Source organism: Heptranchias perlo, unplaced genomic scaffold (genome assembly GCF_035084215.1).
Source record: "Heptranchias perlo isolate sHepPer1 unplaced genomic scaffold, sHepPer1.hap1 HAP1_SCAFFOLD_53, whole genome shotgun sequence".
NCBI classification, from domain to species: domain Eukaryota; kingdom Metazoa; phylum Chordata; class Chondrichthyes; order Hexanchiformes; family Hexanchidae; genus Heptranchias; species Heptranchias perlo.
In genome coordinates, this window is record NW_027139548.1 from 1,974,521 (window position 1) to 1,997,287 (window position 22,767).

At 43.7% G+C, this 22,767-nt stretch overlaps 1 protein-coding gene across 1 annotated transcript in view; it reads right to left on the minus strand.

Moving 5' to 3' along the window:
- Positions 1 to 7,748: 7,748 nt before the first annotated feature.
- The window catches only part of LOC137315002 (serine-rich 25 kDa antigen protein-like), a 36,308-nt gene continuing 21,289 nt past the window's right edge, over positions 7,749 to 22,767 (minus strand). The window contains exon 2 of the mRNA XM_067979959.1: positions 7,749 to 8,295. Coding sequence (XP_067836060.1) covers positions 8,284 to 8,295 — 12 coding nt within the window. The 3' untranslated portion in view covers positions 7,749 to 8,283. The remainder of the gene's footprint in view (positions 8,296 to 22,767) is intronic.

Sequence of the window (22,767 nt, forward strand, 5' to 3'; positions counted from 1 at the left end):
ATTCTTCTAAAAAATGGAAAAGCCAACAATTCTTCACATAAAGGAGATTTACTTCCCTGTTCTCGCAGCCTTTGGTTTTCCCGGTAAGTCAATATAACCTGTTGTTTCACAACTGTTCACTATCTCACTGTAAATGATTATGTAAGAAATTCCGAGAATGTCCTGATTTCAGAGTCGCTTATCCACCGGGATAAATGAGTGAATATCAGCGGGAATCCTCGCAGTCCGCGCTGCCTGTGAGGCGCTGCTCTGATCGGTAAATCGTGGGGACCGGGCGATCAACATTCTTCCCGATACGAGGTAGCGCGAGGCTGATTCCCCGGTCCCTCCAACAGAAATGGATCACTAAAGGATGTGCTACCTATTGCCCCGGGTCATCATTTTATTTGTACCGTTGTTCCTTGTCTCCTTTCAGTTGATAACTCCTAGGTCTGCAGCCACCTCCACCCAACAGGAGACAAATCCAGTACAGCCAATTAACGCCCCATCAGTCTAGTCTCAATCATCAGCAAAGTGATATAAGGTCTCATCGACAGTGCTTTCAATCGGCACTTACTCACCAATAACCTGCTCACCGACATTCAGTTTGTGTTCTGCCATGGCAACTCGGCTCCAGACATCATAACAGCCTTGGTCCAATCATGGACGAAAGCGCTGAATTCCAGAGGTGAGGTGAGAGAGACTGCCATTGACATCAAGGCACCAAGGAGCCCGAGTAAAATTGAAGTCAATGGGAATCAGGGGGAAAACTCTCTAGTGGCTGGAGTCATACCAAGCACAATTGTAGATGGTAGTGGTTATTGGAGGCCAATCATGTCAGCCTCAGGACTTTGCTGTAGGAGTTCCTCAGGGCAGTGTCCTTGGCCCAACTATCTTCAGCTGGTTCATCAATGAACTTCTCTCCATCATAAGTCAGAAATTGGGATGTTCGCTGATGATTGCACAGTGTTCAGTTCCATTCTCAATCCCTCAGGTAAAATATCAGTCCGTGCCCGTATGCAGCCAGACCTGGATAACATCCAGGTTTGGGCTGATAAGTGGTAAGTAGCATTCGCCCCAGACAAGTGCGAGGCAATCACCATCTCCAACAAGGGAGAGTCTAACCACCTCCCCTTGACTGCATTACGGCATTACCATCGCCAAATCCCCCACCATCAACATCCTGGGGGTCACCATTGTCCAGAAACTTAACAGGAACAAGCCATATAAATACTGTCGCTTTAAGGGCAAGTCAGAGGCTGGGTATTCTGTGGTCTGTGATTCACTCCATGACTCCCCAAAGCCTTTGCAACATCTACAAGGCACAAGTCATGAGTTTTGTCGAATACTCTCCACTTGCCTGGATGAGTGCAGCTCCAACAACACTCGGGAAGCTCGACACCATCCTGGACAAAGCAGCCCGCTTGATTGGTACTCCATCCACCACCCGAAATATCACTCCCTTCACCATCAGCGCACAGTGGCTGCAGTGTGTACCATCCACAGGATGCACTGCAGCAACTCGCCAAGGCTTCTTCGACAGCACCTCCCAAACCCGTGACCTCTACCACCTGGAAGGACAAAGGCAGCAGGCACATGGGAACAACATCACCTGCATGTTCCTCTACAAGTCACACACCATCCCGACTTGGAAATATATCGCCGTTCCTTCATAGTCGCTGGGTTAAAATCTTGGAACTCCCTTCCTCACAGCATTGTGGGAGAACCTTAACCACACGGAATGCAGCGGTTCAAGAAGGCGCCTCTCGATCACCTTTTCTAGTGGAACTAGGGATGGGCAATAAATGCTGGTCTCGGCAGCAATGCCCACATCCCTCGGGGCGATTATAAATAGAAAAATCCAAGAGTTCCGACCTAAATTGAAGCTTTTGTCTCGGATGAATGCTTTTCTTGAATTCGAAACTTTCCAGTAATTGCTGTGAAATTATATTTAAAACTGCTGACATCTGATGCAGCTCCCGAGACCCCGCTCGACAGAAAAACTGAAGGAAATAAATTTAAATTTCGATATTTTGTCCCATGGGGCCGCAGCAGTAAATTATGAAATCGGGTCGGTTCATCACATGGGTATCAGCCTCATGGCGGGATGGTTTTAGCGCTCAACACTGTATTGAAATATGTGTTTGGACGTGTGTCAGGAAATCCGTTTACTGGAGGGCAAAAAGGGGATATGAGATTGCTTTGGCAGATCAGGCAAAGGTGAATCCAAAGAGCTTCTACAAATACATAAAGGGCAAAAGGGTAACAAGGGAGAGAGTAGGGCCTCTTAAGGATCAACAAGGTCATCTATGTGCGGAACCACAAGAGATGGGTGAGATCCTGAATGAATATTTCACATCGGTATTTACGGTTGAGAAAGGCATGGATGTTAGGGAACTTGGGGAAATAAATAGTGATGTCTTGAGGAGTGTACATATTACAGAGAGGGAGGTGCTGGAAGTCTTAACGCGCATCAAGGTAGATAAATCTCCGGGACCTGATGAAATGTATCCCAGGACGTTATGGGAGGTTAGGGAGGAAATTGCGGGTCCCCTAGCAGAGATATTTGAATCATCCACCGCTACAGGTGAGGTGCCTGAAGATTGGAGGGTAGCAAATGTTGTGCCTTTGTTTAAGAAGGGCGGCAGGGAAAAGCCTGGGAACTACAGACTAGTGAGCCTGACATCTGTAGTGGGTAAGTTGTTAGAGGGTATTCTGAGGGACAGAATCTACAGGCATTTGGAGAGGCAGGGACTAATTAGGAACAGTCAGCATGGTTTTGTGAGAGGAAAATCATGTCTCACGAATTTGATTGAGTTTTTTGAAGGGGTAACCAAGAAGATAGATGAGGGCTGTGCAGTAGACGTGGTCTACATGGACTTCAGCAAAGCATTTGACAAGGTACCGCATGGTAGGTTGTTACATAAGGTTAAATCTCATGGGATCCAAGGTGAGGTAGCCAATTGGATACAAAATTGGCTTGACGACAGAAGACAGAGGGTGGTTGTCGAGGGTTGTTTTTCAAACTGGATGCCTGTGTCCAGCGGTGTGCCTCAGGGATCGGTGCTGGGTCCGCTGTTATTTGTTATTTATATTAATGATTTGGATGAGAATTTAGGAGGCATGGTTAGTAAGTTTGCAGATGACACCAAGATTGGTGGCATTGTGGACAGTGAAGAAGGTTATCTAGGATTGCAACGGGATCTTGATAAATTGGGCCAGTGGGCCGATGAATGGCAGATGGAGTTTAATTTAGATAAATGTGAGGTGATGCATTTTGGTAGATCGAATCGGGCCAGGACCTACTCCGTTAATGGTAGGGCGTTGGGGAGAGTTATAGAACAAAGAGATCTAGGAGTACAGATTCATAGCTCCTTGAAAGTGGAGTCACAGGTGGATAGGGTGGTGAAGAAGGCATTCAGCATGCTTGGTTTCATTGGTCAGAACATTGAATGCAGGAGTTGGGATGTCTTGTTGAAGTTGTACAGGGCATTGGTGAGGCCACACTTGGAGTACTGTGTACAGTTCTGATCACCCTATTATAGAAAGGATATTATTAAACTAGAAAGAGTGCAGAAAAGATTTACTAGGATGCTACCGGGACTTGATGGTTTGACTTACAGGGAGAGGTTAGACAGACTGGGACTTTATTCCCTGGAGAGTAGGAGGTAAAGGGGTGATCTTATAGAAGTCTATAAAATAATGAGGGGCATAGATAAGGTCGATAGTCAAAATCTTTTCCCAAAGGTAGGGGAGTCTATAACGAGGGGGCACAGATTTAAGGTGAGAGGGGAGAGATACAAAAGGATCCAGAGGGGCATTTTTTTCACTCAAAGGGTGGTGAGTGTCTGGAACGAGCTGCCAGAGGCAGTAGTAGAGGCGGGTACAATTTTGTCTTTTAAAAAGCATTTGGACAGTTACATGGGTAAGATGGGTATAGAGGGATATGGGCCAAGTGCAGGCAATTGGGACTAGCTTAGTGGTATAAACTGGGCGACATGGACATGTTGGGCCGAAGGGCCTGTTTCCATGTTGTAACTTCTATGATTCTATGATTCTATGACTGCCGAAAATTTACAACTTCCAATACCATCCAATGTTTCCCTTTAGGCACTTTTCTTTGCACCTGCACCGTCCCTGCGAGGTGCTCCAGTTTAGCCTGGACCGTACAGTTATAGTGTGAGTGGAACCTCAATCTAGTGTTAGTGGCGACAGCGATGGAAATGTAATTCGGGACAGATGTATGACGGACGGATGATCCGATGTCGCCTGTTTTACACTATCGCCAAATGTCCAAATCTCCCTGTTGATTCTTCAGTGCCTGGGTGTCGGTTGCAGTGGGGACGCTCTCCGTCACCATTCCCCAGACTGACTCCGAGTGACCCTCCCCCCGCTGCCTTGACAACGTCTGACTGAAGTAAGCTGAAAAGACGGCGGATTGTCAGTCCCTCGATATTGAGTGTTTAGTATTTTCTTTCTTTTAAATAAAGTGTCGTCATCGCTCGCCTATATTTAAAAAAGAACCCGTGTGCATTACCCTAAGTTGGAAATCATCAGAACATTTCCCCACAATATGCTGTGTGATTTATCTGAGTATCCCCGTTACTTACCTCTTGTCCCTCTTTCTTACAGCGAACCTAATGACAATCCTGATTCTTTCCAGAGGAAATTGCGGTCTTTCCAAATGCATCTCTATCTATATGGTGGCCATGGCTACAGCAGATCTACTGGTCATCATCTTCAATGTAATAGAGCATCAAATATTCAACCAAATCTTTCCACTTCAATTCCTGTCCTACACTGTCATTCGTAAGTTCATGATCTGCATTAATTGTACCAACCTGGATATGTCGGTGTAGTTCACAGTCTCGTTCACATTTGACCGATTTGTATCTATATGTTGTCAGAAGTTTAAAACAAAGTATTGCACAGTGAGAACTGCGGCTGCGGTTATAACAACGCTCTCTGTCCTGATCTGTTTAGAAAACATCCCCCATTGGTTTGCATTTGAACATACACAAATAATTAACAATGTTCAGTGGGGTTTCCGCCCCGTATTGGACTTTTTTTCATCGCCTGCAGGTGTAATGTACACATGGTTAGAAAGTATTTTAATTCTGTGGATTCCTTTTGCTTTAATATTTCTGTTTAATTGTTTGACAGTCAGACGCATTTTAGTGGCCAGCAGAGCCCGCAGGGGCCTCCGGAGTCACAGCAGTGAGAATAAGAGCGACCCAGAGGTGGCGAACCGAAGGAAATCTATTATTTTACTGTTCACTGTATCTGGTAGTTTTATACTGTTGTGGCTGACAGCTGGCGTGAATTCTTTAGCTATCCGTCTGGTCGTGTATCACCGACCGGATTATTTAGCTCCTGCTTATATCGCCACTGAAATCGGAAATATGCTCATGTATTTGAGTTCCTGCACAAACACGTGTATTTATGCAGCTACCCAAACGAAATTCAGGGAAGAGCTAAAGAAGGTGGTGAAATCTCCTTGGACATTTATTCTGATGTTGATGAAATAAATGAAAAGTCAAACCAAAGCTTCCTGTCCGAACTTGAGCTCAATTACAGTCCGTGTTACATTTTAGATTGGCCGTCTTTCTTTGTTGTGAAATGAACCAGTATCAGAAAACACTTCTTCTATTTTATACCCTGAGTTTGATGCCTGCTGCTTTCCTAGGGTGAACACAATAGTTTCCTGATAAAACAGCTCAAAATTCAAAGAGAACAGTCATGATTGAGCTTCAGCAGTTGGGTTGAACATGTGGGCGGCAGCGTTAACTGTCTTACACTCTTGGTGCTGGAATAGGACACGCCAGTTTAATTAATAATTAATGTTTTCTTTAGTACTGAAGCAATGAAGGGTGTTACAACCATAGTTATTTGTAATTATTCTGTAATCTTGGTGTGAATGTTACAGGCCCTGTTCTCCCCTTCAGACACCGCTCCCCATTGTCTCCTGGCCCAATAGAACGGGACCACTGTCTCCTGACAAGTGACAAATAATGGAGACAGCATGAAATTGACTCGTCAATGTGACGTTAGGCATCTCTGTTAACAGATATTTATTAAAATATCAGTTGATCATCAAAATGTTGGAATAATGTAACAGACCATTTGACCCAACTCAGTCATTGCCGGCGTTTTCCCTCCACTCTAGAAAATAGTTCCAATCACTTGATCCGCCCAATCTCAAAATCCCTTCAGTCTATTTTTATTCACACACCCGAACAATTTCATCTTGAATATGGGCATGATTTCTGCCTCTGTAATTTCCGCATCTTCACAACTCTCCATGTAAAGAGGTTTCTCCCACCCTCAGTTCTAAATCTCTTACATTTATTCGATAATCTATGGCCGTTGGTTCTTGATCCCTCAACTAATGGAAGCTTTCTGCTTCTATCTATCCTGTCTCGTCCATTCTTATCTTAAATCACCTGGATACGACTCGCCACAAGATATCAATCTGGTATCAATACACAATCTAGTGAAAGTCAGGAACGTGTTGTTAAGATGTTTAATTGATATGTTTCTCTTGGAGATGGCGGTGTTCTTGCTTATACTGAAAAATGGGAAGAATGTATTTGATAGCTTGGCCACTGCCCAAAACATTGGGTCCGTGCAGTGAGGGATTCTAATCAAACCCCTCCAGACGCCCCGATCTGTTGAGAGAGAGCCTGAAAGGGCAGGAATGGCTTCTATCGGATATCTCGTGCTGCCTGATCTTGGGATATCGCTGTGTTTACTGAAGTGACGTGTTGCTTGTGAAGCAACCAGCATCAGATATATAGAGATGCATGGAAGGAGAAGCTAGATAAACACATGAGGGAGGAAAGAATATATGGTTATGCTGATAGGGTTAGATGAAGAGGGCTAGAAGGAGGACCGTGTGAGGCATAAAGACCGGTGTTTGCCAGTTGAGCTCAATGACCTGTTTTGTGCTTTATATTCCATATAATTCTATGTAATTCTGTGATGAAGCTGCACTGAAGAACGGGTCCAAGACATGGTCAATCACGCTGACACCACCACTACATGAAATGGTTAATGTGGCACTGGACAGTATGTGAAACCAATGGGTAGAGATCTGTGCAATTGAATAGTTCGAGACAGATACATAATGATGATGAGATATTGTTCAGTGTTGGCCTTAAATACGGTAACTCCAACCCAGGGAGCACTGCAAGGAAATTGAAATTCACACTGTCCTGAAGTGTGCCAATGTGATACTGTATTGGTTTCTCCTTATATTATAGTAATGTTAATTTTTCGCCTTTGCATTTGAAGCAGGGAAGCATACGTCAATTTAAAGTCTCACTGGGCTGTTGGGCCAGGGCTGACCCTGCAGCAATGGTCAGTTTCAGGATGAAATAATAAGAAACTTCATTAAAGAGGGATCATTACATATTGATTCATAATTTCAGAGAACTTTAATAATTTGATAACAGTGTCGGAAACTGGTTAGTTCTTCAAACGAAAACATCTGGGCACACATAACCAATTGAATTGGAGCGAGTGATACAGAAACAAGAATGGACTTATTAATAGCGGTAGAATTGCATGTGTATGGACCAAGGGAGAAACTATCGATGATATAACGAAGTAAGGGAATTATACTTGTTAGCCCAATAGAAAAAGAGCTCGGTTTGTAAAGAAAACTATCGTTATTGATAAAGGATAAGTCAATTCCATTCTCCTTATGTGGAGTTGCATTTTAACTTCCATATAATTATGTGATCTATAATTGTGTATTTTTCCAGGTACCGGGAGTGAGAAAATGTATAAAAACTGTCTGTTTGTAATGAGTTTTCGGATTGGTAAAAGTCTAAGATACTGAGCTCAGAACTGTAAAAAGGTTGAATCCCAAATAACCTGCATCAGGTGTGGTTGTAAGTACAACCTTTTAAGTGTATGTTTAAGGACTATTGTATGCACTGTGTGCTTAATAAACTTATGACACCTCACTTCAATGTTCAAGAACATTACTGTGAACCTTTCGTTAACAATAGCCTTAGTACTTTAATTGTGAATGGCCTTCATTTAATCATTATGATTCAGTGCCCCTTTTACCAGTCAATCTTTAACATTCCAGTTGATCCTGAGATTCTCCAAAGTCCAAACTCCACATGGTTGCAGGTCCCCGTGGATCCGAGGCTGTGCCTATCCGACTGGAATCGATCTCGTGGGGAAATGGTGGTGGGTTATGGGCAGTACCGTATAATAGGCACATTTCCATTTTACCGGAAACAGCATTTAAGGCACGAGTCCAGCAGCAGGCAGAGGATTTAATTCCATCAGTCAGCGACGTATCTGCACTCAATCACAATCATGAGAAGTCGATGTGCATTCAAACACATCATCCAAAATCAACAGGTAAAATAGAAAGCAAAGTCATGATCAAGTAAACCATTGCATTACCGTGTCAAATTCAATCACAAAATGTGGTGATTCCCCGCCCCCTGTTTCTGATCAAACTGTTGTTCTTTTCCCTTGAGTTTCTCTATTTCTAATTGAACAGTTCCTGTGTTCCCCCTATATTCCACTTTATTCTATTTCTAATTGAACATTTACTGTGTTCCCCCTTATTCCTCTTTACTCGATTTCAAATTAAACATTTGCCCTAGTCACTTATATTCCTCTGATATCTATTACCAATTAAATCGTTGCTGTGTTCCTTTGAATTCACTTGTTGTCCATTTCTAATTCCCCTAAATCCCCCTGTTCTCTATTTCTAACTGAGCCGTTGCTCTATCCCCCTGAATTCCCATTTATTGTATTTCCAATTAAGCAGCTCGTGTTGCCCTAAATTACTCCGCCTCTATTTCTAATTAAGCAGTTACTGTGCTCCTCTAAATTTCCATATCCTCTAATTTTAATTTTATAGATTGGGAAAGGAGCCGGTTCCATCGATCGACAACTCGTTCACTCAAATAATGTTTCCGCAGATTAGTTTAGAATTTAACCCCTTCAAGTGCAGCCTATGTCCTCTGGTTCTACTGTTCTCGGCAACGTGAGACAACTTGTCATTTATTACGTTACCTAATGCAGTCACCGTACTGTTTCGCACACACTCTGGTCCTGGATATTCTTGGGGCCTCTGTATGTTTGTCAGAGGATTGTTAACACGATAAGGTTAATTGAACTGTTGGTGCTAAGGTCAGCTACAATTCAACAGTTTCAGTGCTTTAGTTGATAATTTAATTCAGAATCTCTCAGTTGCGATCATAACCCTGTATATAATTAAAAGCAGACTTGGCCTGTTGGTGAAATCTCACCATGGAAATCTCACTGACTGACACACTCTACGTCACTACACGTCGTTACAAACAAACGTCGTGAGTGGCCTGTAGGATCACATTCGATTTAATGTTTGTTGAGTAATTTGCTCGTGGCCCAATAAAAAATGCGAATGCAATGTTGGCCTTTATCTCAAACGGTCTGGAATACAATGGGGAACAAGTTATGCTTCAGTTGTATAGAGCTTTGGTCAGATCCCATCAGGAACACCTCATTCTGTTTGGGAACTGCATCTCAAGAAGTACCTTGGAGGGGTGCACTGTAAACATCGCCTTAAATATTCAAAGCTAACAGAGGCGCATTGAGATGTCGAACCCACGCTCTAAATTACACAATGCTGAGGACGTACCGCTTGGCCACTGCAGTGTCTTCACGAACCTTTGGTGACCCCGGACATTACCCCAGAGGTCAAACATCTTTCAATATTAATATCTGAATTCATCTTCCCTACAAGGAACGTGGCTCTGTCTGATAGTAGGTACTTATCTAACGTCTCCTTAAATGTATCCATGCTATTCGCCTCAATTACTCCATGCGGCAGCAAGTTCCACATTCGAACTTCCAAAGAAGTTTCTCCTCAAATCCCTAGTGGATTTATTGGTGACTATCTTATATTAATGGCACCAAGTTTTGAATACCCCCACAATCAGAAACATTTTCTCTTTGTCTACCCGCTCAAACCCCTTCTTAATTCTAATGACCTCTATTAGGTCCCCCCTCAAACGTTTCTTTTCTAGAGAAAAGAGCCCCAGCCTCTTTAGCCGTTCCTGCTGGTTATAACCTCTCAGCCCTGGTATCTTCCTCGTAAATAATTTTTGCACCATATCCAGCGTCTCTCTATCCTTTTTGCAATATGGAGACCACAATTGTGTACATTACACTAAGTGTGGTCTAACTAAGGATCTGTTCAAGTTTAACTAACTACTCTGTAGGAGTAGGTGGTCTCCTCAGTCATCCTCCCAAAACACAACACCTCACGCTTATTACTGTCTAAATTCATTGGCCATTTACATTTCCATTCTGTAAGTTTGTTAAAGTCTTCTTGTATTTTGTTGCAGTCTTCCTGAGCATTAACTATCCCCCAAACTATCCTCCAACTTGGTTTCAGCCCCAAATGTTAATAATGTGCTTCCGATTATCATGTCCAAATAATTTGTGTAAATGGGTAGTAATTGTGTTCCCAGCACGGATCCTTGTGTAACACCACTTTCCACCTTCCGCCAGTTGAAGTAATACCCACACTCTGTTGTCTGTTTTGTACCCAGTTTGCCATTCATTCTGCTATTGTACCCTGACTCCACATGCTCTGATTTTAGTCACGAGTCTTCTATGTGGTAACTTATGAAAGTCTGTATGAATGTTCAGTGCAATAGGAAAGTCGTTGGATTGGGACATATCAATGGAATGGGAAAGTAAATGGACTGGGATATGTCAATGGATTGCGAAAGTCAATTGATGGGCGAATTGTCAATAGTACGGTAAACCGATCGCTGCTTTTATTTCTGACTCTTCCTCTCTCATTCTGTCCGTCACTATCTCTGCCGTCATCTATCTCTATCTGTCTCAGTCGCTTTGTCTGTTTTAATGTCCGGGTTCCTTTGTCCCCATTTTCTGTTGCTTTGATGCAGGAGGTCTTTCTATCGGTTGGGTGCCAAGAGACACGGGGTCCCGAGTGAGCTTTACACACTCTCTCCCTTTGTCTCTAATACCACTATCACATTTTGAGGATCACAGGGTCAGAGAAGGAAACAGATCGAAATAGATTTGTGCCAAAGAAGGAAACATTTGCCTCTGTCCTGTTTCAAAACCACAAAATGAAGGAATTGTAATCTCTGGGAAAACGCCTCACGTAGAATTGTTAAAGGCTCTAAGTTTACAGGGGGAGTTTGACATTCCAGCTGAGACGGCGAGAAATAAAGAAACGTGGCCGTTAAGCTGCTTCGTGAAATCGTTTCATTAAAGATTGGAAGCTTAAAGCAGGCGCAGGGGTCAAACCCGCCCTCTTCCGATAGACAAGATCGACGGCCTACCTCTTGGACACCGCACCTCACCACAACTCCCCTACTATATTTGCAATAGTGCCATTGGGCTAGGTACAACTTTACATCCGAAAAACAGCATCTCTGAGAGCGCAGCATTGAGAGAGTCAGCCTGGATTTTTGTTCCGTCCCTGGATTGGGGCATAAAATCGCGACCTTCGAACTCAGAGGCGAGGGAATTCCACCACAGAAATCACCTCCAAGGCGAAAAATGTTCCATTGCCCTCGATTCCAGAAACCTTGTACAACCACCCTGGCTCTGCACTTTTTCAAAAGTCCCCTGTCAGGCTAAACATCGATCACTCTTCTGCTCCTCGTACATTGACCCTTAGAATCGATATTGAACAGGGGGTGGCAGAATATCCGCCTCCTTGTCTTTTTTAAATTCGTTCATGGGATGTGGGCGTCGCTGACGAGGCCAGTATTTATTGCCCATCCCTATTTGCCCTTGAGAAGGTGGTGGTGAGCCGCCTTCTTGAACCGCTGCAGTCCGTGTGGTGAAGGTCCTCCCACAGTGCTGTTGCGAAGGGAGTTCCAGGATTTGACCCAGCGACGATGAAGGAACGGCGATATATTTCCAAGTCGGGATGGTGTTTGCCTTGGAGGGGAACGTGCAGGTGCTGTTGTTCACATGTACCTGCTGCTCTTGTCCTGCTAGGTGGTAGATGTCGAGGATTTGGGAAGTGCTGTCGAAGAAGCCTTGGCGAGTTGCTGCAGTACACACTGCAGCCACTCTGAGTCGGTGGTGAAGGGAGTGAATGTTTCGGGTGGTGGATGGGGTGCCAATCAAGAGGGCTGCTTCGTCCTGGATGGTGTTGAGCTTCTTGAGTGTTGTCGGAGCTGCTCTCATCCAGGCAAGTGGAGAGTGTTCCATCACACTCCTGACTTGTGCCTTGTAGATGGTGAAAAGCCTTTGGGGAGTCAGGAGGTGAGTCAGTCGCTGCAGAATACCCAGCCTCTGACCTGCTCTTGTAGCCACAGTATTTATATCGCTGGTGAGCCCCCAGAATGTTGATGGTGGGGGATTCGGCGATGGTAATGACGTTGAATTTCAAGGGGAATGGTTAGACTCTCTCTTGTTGGAGATGGTCATTGCCTGGCAGTTGTCTGGAGCCAATATTACTTGCCACTTATCAGCCCAAGCCCGGATGTTGTCCAGGTCCTGCTGCATGCGGGCTCGAACTGCTTCATTATTTGCGGGGTTGTGAATGGAACTGAACACTGTGCAATCATCAGCGAACTTCCCCATTTCCGACCTTGTGATGGAGGGAAGGTCATTGTTGAAGCAGCTGAAGATGGTTGAGCCTCGGACACTTCCCTGAGGAACGTCTGCATCAATGCCCTGGGGCTGTGTTGATTGGCCTCCAAACAACCACCACCATCTTCCTTTGTGCTAGGTATGACTCCAGCCACTGGGGAGTTTTCCCTCTGTTTCCCATTGACTTCAAATTTACTTGGGCTCCGTGGTGCCACACTCGGTCAAATGCTGCCTTGATTTCAAGGGCAGTCACTCTAACCTCACCTCTGGAATTCAGCTCTTTTGTCCATGTTCGGACCAAGGCTGTAATGAGGTCTGGAGCCGAGTGGTCCTGGCGGAACCCAAACTGCGCATCGGTGAGCAGGTTATTGGTGAGTAAGTGCCGCTAGTTTGCACTGTCGACGACACGTTCCCTCACTTAGATGATGATTTAGGGTCGACTGATGGGGTGTTAATTGGCCGGATTGGATTTGTCCTGCTTTTTGTGGACAGGACATGCTTTGTATCCTGGAATCTTCCCATGCGCCAGTGGGGACCTGGGGTGGAGAGCGGTGCCCAGAGCAGTGGCTGTTGGCGCGAGTTCACTGATACACAGGCCCGTCGGTCAGTTCTGCGGCCTGGAGGAAACCGTGTATCACAGATATCTGGAGTGTGAGAGTTTTGCCGCCCCTGTTCTGTTATTTAAAGCGACTGTTCCTACATTCTTGACTACACTTCAGCCGAACGCTCCTCATCGTGGGCCACCCGGTACATGAAGCAGGTCGGAGGACCAACTCGTGGGTTAAAACCGCCATCGACAGGTGCAGTATACGTGGGATCCGTGAGGGGCGTGGGTCGCTCCGACTGCCCGCCTCTCTTCCACTTTATCACCCAGAACAGCAACTCGCGGGTCACTGGTGGAAAAATGGCATTTATTTGCTAAAATTCGGCCATTTTACAATTAGTTTTATATTTCCCGCTGGAATACATTGGAACTTGTCCTGATTCATAGAGTTATTTAAAAAAAACAGATGTGAAAGGAAACAGACAGGGAAATGGATAGAATCAGGCGCGCACACAATTTCTCTCTCTCTCTCTCACTTTCCCTCCGCGAACATGTGCTTTATTCCAAGAGCCAGTGCGTGGAGCGAGATGGACCTGTTCCGATCACCGTGTCATGGGATCCCTTAACTAGATACTGGGCAGACAAAGGGACGTAAAGATAGTCTTTGCATTTATATAATGCTTTTCACAACCTCAAGATGTGAACGCCCAAAGCAATTTACAGCCCATGAAGCATTTGTGAAGTTTGGTCATTGTTGTAATGTTGGAAACGCGGCAGTCAATTTACTCACAGTTTTGTCCGACAAACAGCAAAAGAAGGCAACTCTGACAGTCCAGCACTGGGAGCGTCAGCCTGGACTGTGTGTTCAGTGTCTGACACTGGCACCAGAATCGTGTGGAATTTGATGTTGAGGGGTCCAGTTCCCGACATCGGGTTATTTGCGTGCTTCTAGGCCTGAAAATCCAACTATGTCTACCCGCGTGGGATGGAATCCCACTCCTAATACAAATGTAGTTATGTTAAACCATCTTTGTTTGTGGATCGGTTCAATTCATCAGATATTTAAATTACGTGGCAGGAAATGCAGCAGAATATTTATCAGCAAATGGTCCATATTTATCGAAAAATGTTACATATTTATCACCAAATGGTCCATATTTATCAGCAAATGGTCCATATTTATCAGCAAATGGTCCATATTTATCAGCAAATGGTCCATATTTATCAGCAAATGGTCCATATTTATCGAAAAATGTTACATATTTATCGAAAAATGTTACATATTTATCAGCAAATGTTCCATATTTATCATCAAATGTTACATATTTATCAGCAAATGGTCCATATTTATCATCAAATGTTACATATTTATCAGCAAATGGTCCATATTTATCACCAAATGTTACATATTTATCAGCAAATGGTCCATATTTATCAGCAAATGGTCCATATTTATCAGCAAATGGTCCATATTTATCAGCAAATGTTAAATATTTATCATCAAATGGTCCATATTTATCAGCAAATGTTACATATTTATCACCAAATGGTCCATATTTATCAACAAATGGTACATATTTATCAGCAAATGCTCCATATTTATCAGCAAATGGTCCATATTTATCAGCAAATGGTCCATATTTATCAGCAAATGGTCCATATTTATCAGCAAATGGTCCATATTTATCGAAAAATGTTACATATTTATCAGCAAATGTTCCATATTTATCATCAAATGTTACATATTTATCAGCAAATGGTCCATATTTATCGAAAAATGTTACATATTTATCAGCAAATGCTCCATATTTATCAGCAAATGGTCCATATTTATCAGCAAATGGTCCATATTTATCAGCAAATGGTCCATATTTATCAGCAAATGGTCCATATTTATCGAAAAATGTTACATATTTATCGAAAAATGTTACATATTTATCAGCAAATGTTCCATATTTATCATCAAATGTTACATATTTATCAGCAAATGGTCCATATTTATCGAAAAATGTTACATATTTATCAGCAAATGGTCCATATTTATCACCAAATGTTCCATATTTATCAGCAAATGGTCCATATTTATCACCAAATGGTCCATATTTATCAGCAAATGGTCCATATTTATCAGCAAATGGTCCATATTTATCAGCAAATGGTCCATATTTATCATCAAATGTTACATATTTATCAGCAAATGGTCCATATTTATCACCAAATGTTACATATTTATCAGCAAATGGTCCATATTTATCAGCAAATGGTCCATATTTATCAATAAATGGTCCATATTTATCAGCAAATGGTCCATATTTATCAGCAAATGGTCCATATTTATCAGCAAATGTTAAATATTTATCATCAAATGGTCCATATTTATCAGCAAATGTTACATATTTATCACCAAATGCTCCATATTTATCAACAAATGGTACATATTTATCAGCAAATGCTCCATATTTATCAGCAAATGGTCCATATTTATCAGCAAATGGTCCATATTTATCAGCAAATGGTCCATATTTATCAGCAAATGCTCCATAGTTATCAGCAAATGGTCCATATTTATCAGCAAATACTCCATATTTATCAGCAAATGGTCCATATTTATCAGCAAATGGTCCATATTTATCAGCAAATGGTACATATTTATCGAAAAATATTACATATTTATCAGCAAATGCTCCATATTTATCACCAAATGCCAAAAATAATTATCACCAAACGATCCATGTTTATCACCAATTGTTCCATATTCATCACCAAATGTTTCATATTTATCACCAGTGATTAATACTAAACGTGCTTTTAAAGCTTAGTTTAGACCTGATCAGAACATAAGAAATCGGAGCAGGAGTAGGCCACTCGGCCCCTCAAACCGACTCCGTCATTCAATCAGATCATGGCTGACCTTCGACCTCGACTCCACTTTCCCGCCCGATCCCCATATCCCTTGATTCCCCTCGAGTCCAAAAATCTATCGATCTCAGCCTTGAATATAATCAATGACTAAGCATCCACAGCCCTCTGGGGTAGAGAATTCCAAAGGTTCACAACCCAGTGAAAAAGGAAATAAGAGAGGCAAAGAGAGAGTATGAGAATAGACTGGCGGCTAATACAAAAATCAATCCAAATTCTTCGACAGGCATGTAAAAAGTAAACGGGTAGTAGGACACGGATTGCGACTGATTTGGAACCGAAAAGGAAATCTCCGCTTGGAGGCAGAGGGCATGGCTGAGGTACGAAATGAATACTTTCCATCTGTCTTGAGAAGAAGATGCTGCCGCAGTAACAGTAAAAGAGCAGGCAGTTCAGATCCTGGATGGGGTAAAAATTGTTGAAGAGGACGTACTAGAAAGGCTGGCTGTACTTAAAGTAGATCAGTCACCCGGTCCAGATGGATGCCTTCTAGGTTTCCGAGGGAAGTAAGTGTGGAAATTGCGGACCTACTAGCCATAATCTATCAATCATCCTCAGATACGAGGGTGGTGCTGGAGGACTGGAGAATTGCAAATGTTACACCCTTGTTCAAAAAAGGCTGTAAGGATAAACCCAGCGACTACAAGACAGTCAGTTCAACCTCGCTCGAGGGGACACTTTCAGAAACATTAATCCGAGACAAAATTAACACTCACTTGGACAATTATGGGTTACTCAAGGAGAGGCAGCACAGATTTGTTCAAAGCAAATCATGTTTAACTAACTTGATTGAGTTTGTTGATGAGGCAACAGAGATGGTCGACGAGGGGAAAGCAGTTGATGTGGTGTGTATGTGCTTTCAACAGGCGTTTGATAAAGTGCCACATTATAGGCTTGTCAGCAAATTTGAAGCCCATGGAATAAAAGGGGCCGTGGCAGCAAGGATACGAAATTAGCTAAACAACAGGAAACGGAGAGTAGTGGTGAACGTTTACTTTTCGGACTTGAAGGAAGTATACATTGGTGTTCCCCAGGGGCCGGTACGAGGACCACTGCTTTTCTTGACATATATTAGTGACTTGGACTTGCATGTGCAGGGCACAATTTCGAAATTTGCAGATGACAAAAGACTCGGAAGTGTAGTCAACAATGGGGAGGATAGTGATAGACTTCAGGACGATATAGACAGGCTGGTTGTATGGGTGGACACGTAGCAAATGAAAATAAACGCAGAAAAATACGAAGTGCGACATTTCGGTGGGAAGAACGGGAAGAGGCAATATAAACTAATGGTCACATCTCTAAAACGGGGAGAGGAGCAGAGAGATCTGGGGGTATATGGGCACAAATCGTTGAAGGTGTCAGGTCAGTATGAGAAAACTGTTAAGAAAGCATACGGCATCCTGGGCTTTATTAACAGATGCACGGAATACAAAGCAAGGCGGTAATGATGAGCCTTTAGAAAACGATGGATTATTGTGTCCAGTTCTGAGCACTGCACTTTCGGAAGAATGTGAAGGTGTTGGAGAGGGTGCACAAGAGATTTACGAGAATGATTCCAGGGATGAGGGACTTGAGTTACGTGGATAGATTGGAGAAGTTGGGATTGTTCTCCTTAGAGCGGAGAAGGTTGTCAGGAGATTTGATGGAGGTGTTCAAAATCATGAAGAGTCCAGACAGAGGAGATAGAGAGAAACTGTTCCCATTGGCGAAAGGGGAAAGAACGAGAGGACATAGATGTAAGGTGATTGCCAAAAGATCCAAAGGTGTCATGAGAAAAAAAAACGTTTTTTACACAGCGAGTAGTGAGGATCTGGATAAGTCTTTAAAGGGAAAAAAAATAGCTGTGCTACAGGAATAGGGCGGCGGAGTGGGACTAGCTGGTTTGTTTTTGCAGATAGAGAGCATGGACTCGATGGGCCAAATGGCACCCTTCCGTGCTGTAAGCATTCTATGATTCTATGATTCTATTTGAATGAAATAATTACAGGGCTATGTCGAAAGAGCAGGGGAAAAGGACTAATTGGGTAGCTCTTTCAAAGAGCCGACATAGGTACGACATAGGTACGACATGGCCTCCTCCTGTACTGTATCTTACTATCATACTATGATACTGTGTATCACTGACACAGTGTGGTTGGTAGGTTCAGGTGAGTATTTCTACGATTCTGCAGTGCAGCAACGAAAGTAAAAAGAAAGGTAAGGTCTGCAGGTCTTATGGCAAGTAAGGTTTTAAAGTGAATCAATGTCTTAGTGTGGCTAACATTCTGTAAATTAAGAGTAATTTAAAGCAGTAAACTCCTTAAAGGGAGTAACTAACGAGCTTAATTTAAGACAGGTCATGGCAGCAGAGCTCGCACCCGTGAGATGCTTCTCCTGCGCTATATGGGAAGTCATGGACACTACCGGTGTCCCTGGCGATCATGTGTACAGGAAGTGTGTCCAGATGCAACTACTGGCCACCGCATTTCGGAGCTGGAGCTGAGAGTTGATTCACTGTGGAGCATCCGCGATGTTGAGATTATCGTGGGGGACAACACGTTCAGTGAGGTGGTCATACCGCAGGTAATGATTATACAGGCAGCAATAAAATGGGTGAACGCCAAACAGAATAAAAGGAATAGGCAGGTAGAGCAGGGGTCCCCTGGGAACATCTCCATCTCAAACAAATATTCCACTTTGGAAAGTGCCTCCCTGGTGCGACGGTGAAGGACGTCACGGAGAGGCTGCAGGACATTCTAAAGGGAGAGGGTGAACAGCCAGAGGTCGTGGTCAATTTTGGTACCAACGACATCGGTAAATAAAGGGATGAGATCCTGCAAGCAGAATATGGGGAGTTAGGAAATAAATTAAAAAGCGGGACCTCTTACGCAGTAATCTCAGGATTACTCCCAATGCCTCGTGGAAGCGAGAGCAGAAATAGGAGAATAGACCAGATGAATGTGTGGCTTGAGAGATGCTGCAAGAGGGAGGGGTTTCAATTCCATGGGCATTTGGACCGATTCTGGGAAAGGCGGGACCTGTACAAGTTGGACGGGTTGCACCCAAGCAGATCCGGGAACAATATCATCGCGTGGCATTTCCTAGTTCTGTTGGGGAGGGTTTACAGTGGTATGGCAGGGGGATGGAAACCAAAGTACAGGTACAGATAGGACAAATTCAGACCCGGAAACGGGAATTGAAAAGCAGTTAGTGATGCAGTAAGCGACGCAGAAAGGCAAACAAATCTAAGGTTAAATCGTGTTCAGCACAGGAATCTGACGGGGATAAAGGGTATATACATCAATGCAAGAAGTATTACAAACAAAGAAGATGAGCAAATGGGCACAGTTGGACCGATGGCAGCATGATTTAATTGCTATAACGGAAACCTGGCTTAAAGAGGTGGATAATTGGAAGCTCAATATCCCTGGATATAGAGTTTGCAGGCAGGGTAAAGTGGGTGATAAAAAAGAAGGGTGGGTAGTATTATTGGTTCAAGAATCAATTACAGTTGTGAGAAGGGATGATAAGCTAAATGCATCATCAATCGAGGCCATATGGATTGAGCGACTCTCAATCATCAGCAAAGTGATGGAAGGTGTCGTCGACAGTGCTATCAAGCGGCACTTACTCACCAATAACCTGCTCACCGATGCTCAGTTTGGGTTCCGCCAGGACCACTCGGCTCCAGACCTCATTACAGCCTTGGTCCAAACATGGACAAAAGAGCTGAATTCCAGAGGTGAGGTGAGAGTAAAGCTCAGCATTTGACCAAGTGTGGCACCAAGGAGCCCAAGTAAAATTGAAGTCAATGATAATCAGGGGGAAAACTCTCCAGTGGCTGGAGTCATACCGAGCACAAAGGAAGACGGTAGTGGTTGTTGGAAGCCAATCACTTCAGCCCCAGGACATTGCTGCAGGAATTCCTGAAGACAGTGTCCTAGGCCCAACCATCGTCAGCTGCTTCATTAATGACATTCCTTCCATCATAAGGTCATAAATGGGGATGTTCATTGATGATTGCAGTGTTCAGTTCCATTCGCAACCCCTCAGTTAATGAAACAGTCCGAGCCCGCATGCAGCAAGACCTGGACAACATCCAGGCTTGGGCTCATAAGTGGCAAGTAACATTCGCGTCAGACAAGTGTCAGGCAATGACCATCTCCAAAAAGACAGAGTCCAACCACATCCCCTTGACATTCAACGGCATTACCATCGCCGAATCCACCACCATCAACATCCTGGGGGTCACCATTGACCAGAAACTTAACTGGACCAGCCATATAAATACTGTGACTGCAGGAGCAGGTCAGAGGCTGGGTATTCTGCGGCGAGTGACTCAACTCCTGATTCTCCAAAGCCTTTCCACCATCTACAAAGCACAAGTCAGGAGTGTGATGGAATGCTCTCCACTTGCCTGGATGTGTGCAGCTCCAACAACACTCAAGAAGCACCACACCATCCAGGACCCTAAACATTAACTCCCTTCAACACCGGCGCACAGTGGCTGCAGTGTGTACCATCCAGAGGATGCACTGCTGCAACTCGCCAAGGCTTCTTCGACAGCACCTCCCAAACCCGCGACCTCAACCACCTAGAAGGACAAGAGCAGCAGGTACTTGGGAACAACACCACCTGCACGTTCCCCTCCAAGTCACGCACCATCCCGACTTGGAAATATATCGCCGTTCCTTCATCGTCGCTGGGTCAAAATCCTGGAACTCCCTTCCTAACCGCACTGTGGGAGAACCTTCACCACACGGACTGCAGCGGTTCAAGAAGGCACTCACCACCACCTTCTCAAGGGCAATTAGGGATGGGCAATAAATGCCGGCCTCGCCAGCGACGCCCACACCCCATGAACGAATAAAAAAAAAATCATCATTCAATACTGTAGGCTGTAATATTACACGTTTCAATATTCCAGGCTGTAATGTTAAACTATTCAATACTCCAGCCAGTAGTATTACACGATTCCACACTCCTGGGTTAATATTGCAGGGTTCTGAAGCCCAGGCTGTAATATGAAATCATTCAATACACAGAGATAAAGGATCCTGAGAAATTTATTGCACAGAAGTCGGCCATTCGTCCCATCGTGCCCGTGCCGACGGGCACGATGGGACGAATGGCCACCCAGCCTATTCCGACTTTTCAGCTCATGGTCTGTAGCCTTGCAGATTACAGCACTTCAAGTGCACATTCAGTTACTTTTTTAAAGTGATGAGATTTTCTGCCTCTTCCACCATTTCAGGCAGTGGGTTCCAGACCCCCACCACCCTCTGGGTGAAAATATTTCTCCACAACTCCATTCTAATCTTTCCACCAATTACTTCAAAGCTGTGAGCCCGAGTTTTTGAACTCTGTAAAGAAAACAGGTCCTGCCTGTTCACTCTATCTGGGCCCCTCGCTGTCCAAATCCTCAATTATATCTTAAATCTCCTCTCAACCCCCTCAACTCCAAAGTAAACGACGCAAGCCTATTCAATCTTCTCCCAAAGCTAAAATTCTCCAGTCTTGGCAACATCCTTGTAAATCTCATCTGCACCTTTTCCAGTGCAATCACATATTTCCTGCAATGTTGGGACCAGGGCTGTACGCAGTGCTTTAGCTGTGGTCTGACTCGTGTTTTATACAGTTCTAGCAGAACTTCCCTGCACTTATATTCCATGCCTCGGCTAATAAAGCAAAGCATCCCGTACGCCTTCTTAACCTTCTTGTCTAGCTGTCCTGCTATCTTCAGGGATCAGTGGAGATTCACTCCAAGGTCCATCTGTTCCTCTGCACTTCTCAGTATCCCACCATTTACTGCGAATTCCCTTGCCTTGTTTGCCATCCCCAAATGCATTACCTCACACTTATTAGTATTGAATTCCATTGACCACATTTCTGCCAACCTGACAAGTCGATTGATCTCCTCCTGCAGTCTGCAGCTTTCTTCCTCACTATCATCCGCACGACCAATTTTTGTATAATCTGCAAACTTCTTAATCATGCCCCCTACATTTAAATCTAAGTCATTGATATCTTCCTGTGGAACGCCACTGGAAACATATTTCCAGTCACAAAAGCACCCGTTGACTATTACACTTCGCTTCCTGACACTGAACCAATTCTGAATCCAATAAGTAACGAATGGATTGATTAAAAAAGGGATGATAGATTATGAAAATAAATTAGCAAAAAATATAAAAACAGATAGCAAGAGTTTCAAAAGTTATGTAAAAAGAAAAAGGGTGGCTGAGGAAAACATAGGTCGCTTAGAGGATGAGACCGGGATATTAATGGTGGGAAACATGGAGATGGCAAAAATGCTGAACAAATATTTTGTTTCAGTCTTTACGGTAGAGGACACTAAGAATATCCCAATACTGAACAAACAGGGGGCTCGAGGGGGAGGGGCTAAATACGAATAAAATCACAAAGGAATTTGTACTCAGTAAATTAATGGGACTCAAGGCGATCAATCCCCTGGACCTGATGGCTTACACCTTAGGGTCTTGAGGGAAGTGGCAGTGGGGATTGTGGATGCTTGGTAATAATTTTCCAAAATTCTCTGGACTTGGCAAAGGTCCCGGCAGATTGGAAAACTGCTGAGGTAACACCCTTATTTAAAAAGAGTGGTAGGCAGAAGGCTGGAAATTATAGACCAATTAGGCTAACATCAGTGGTGGGTAAAATTTTGGAGTCTATTATTAAGGAGACAGTAGCGGAATATTTGGATAAACATAATTTAATAGGAC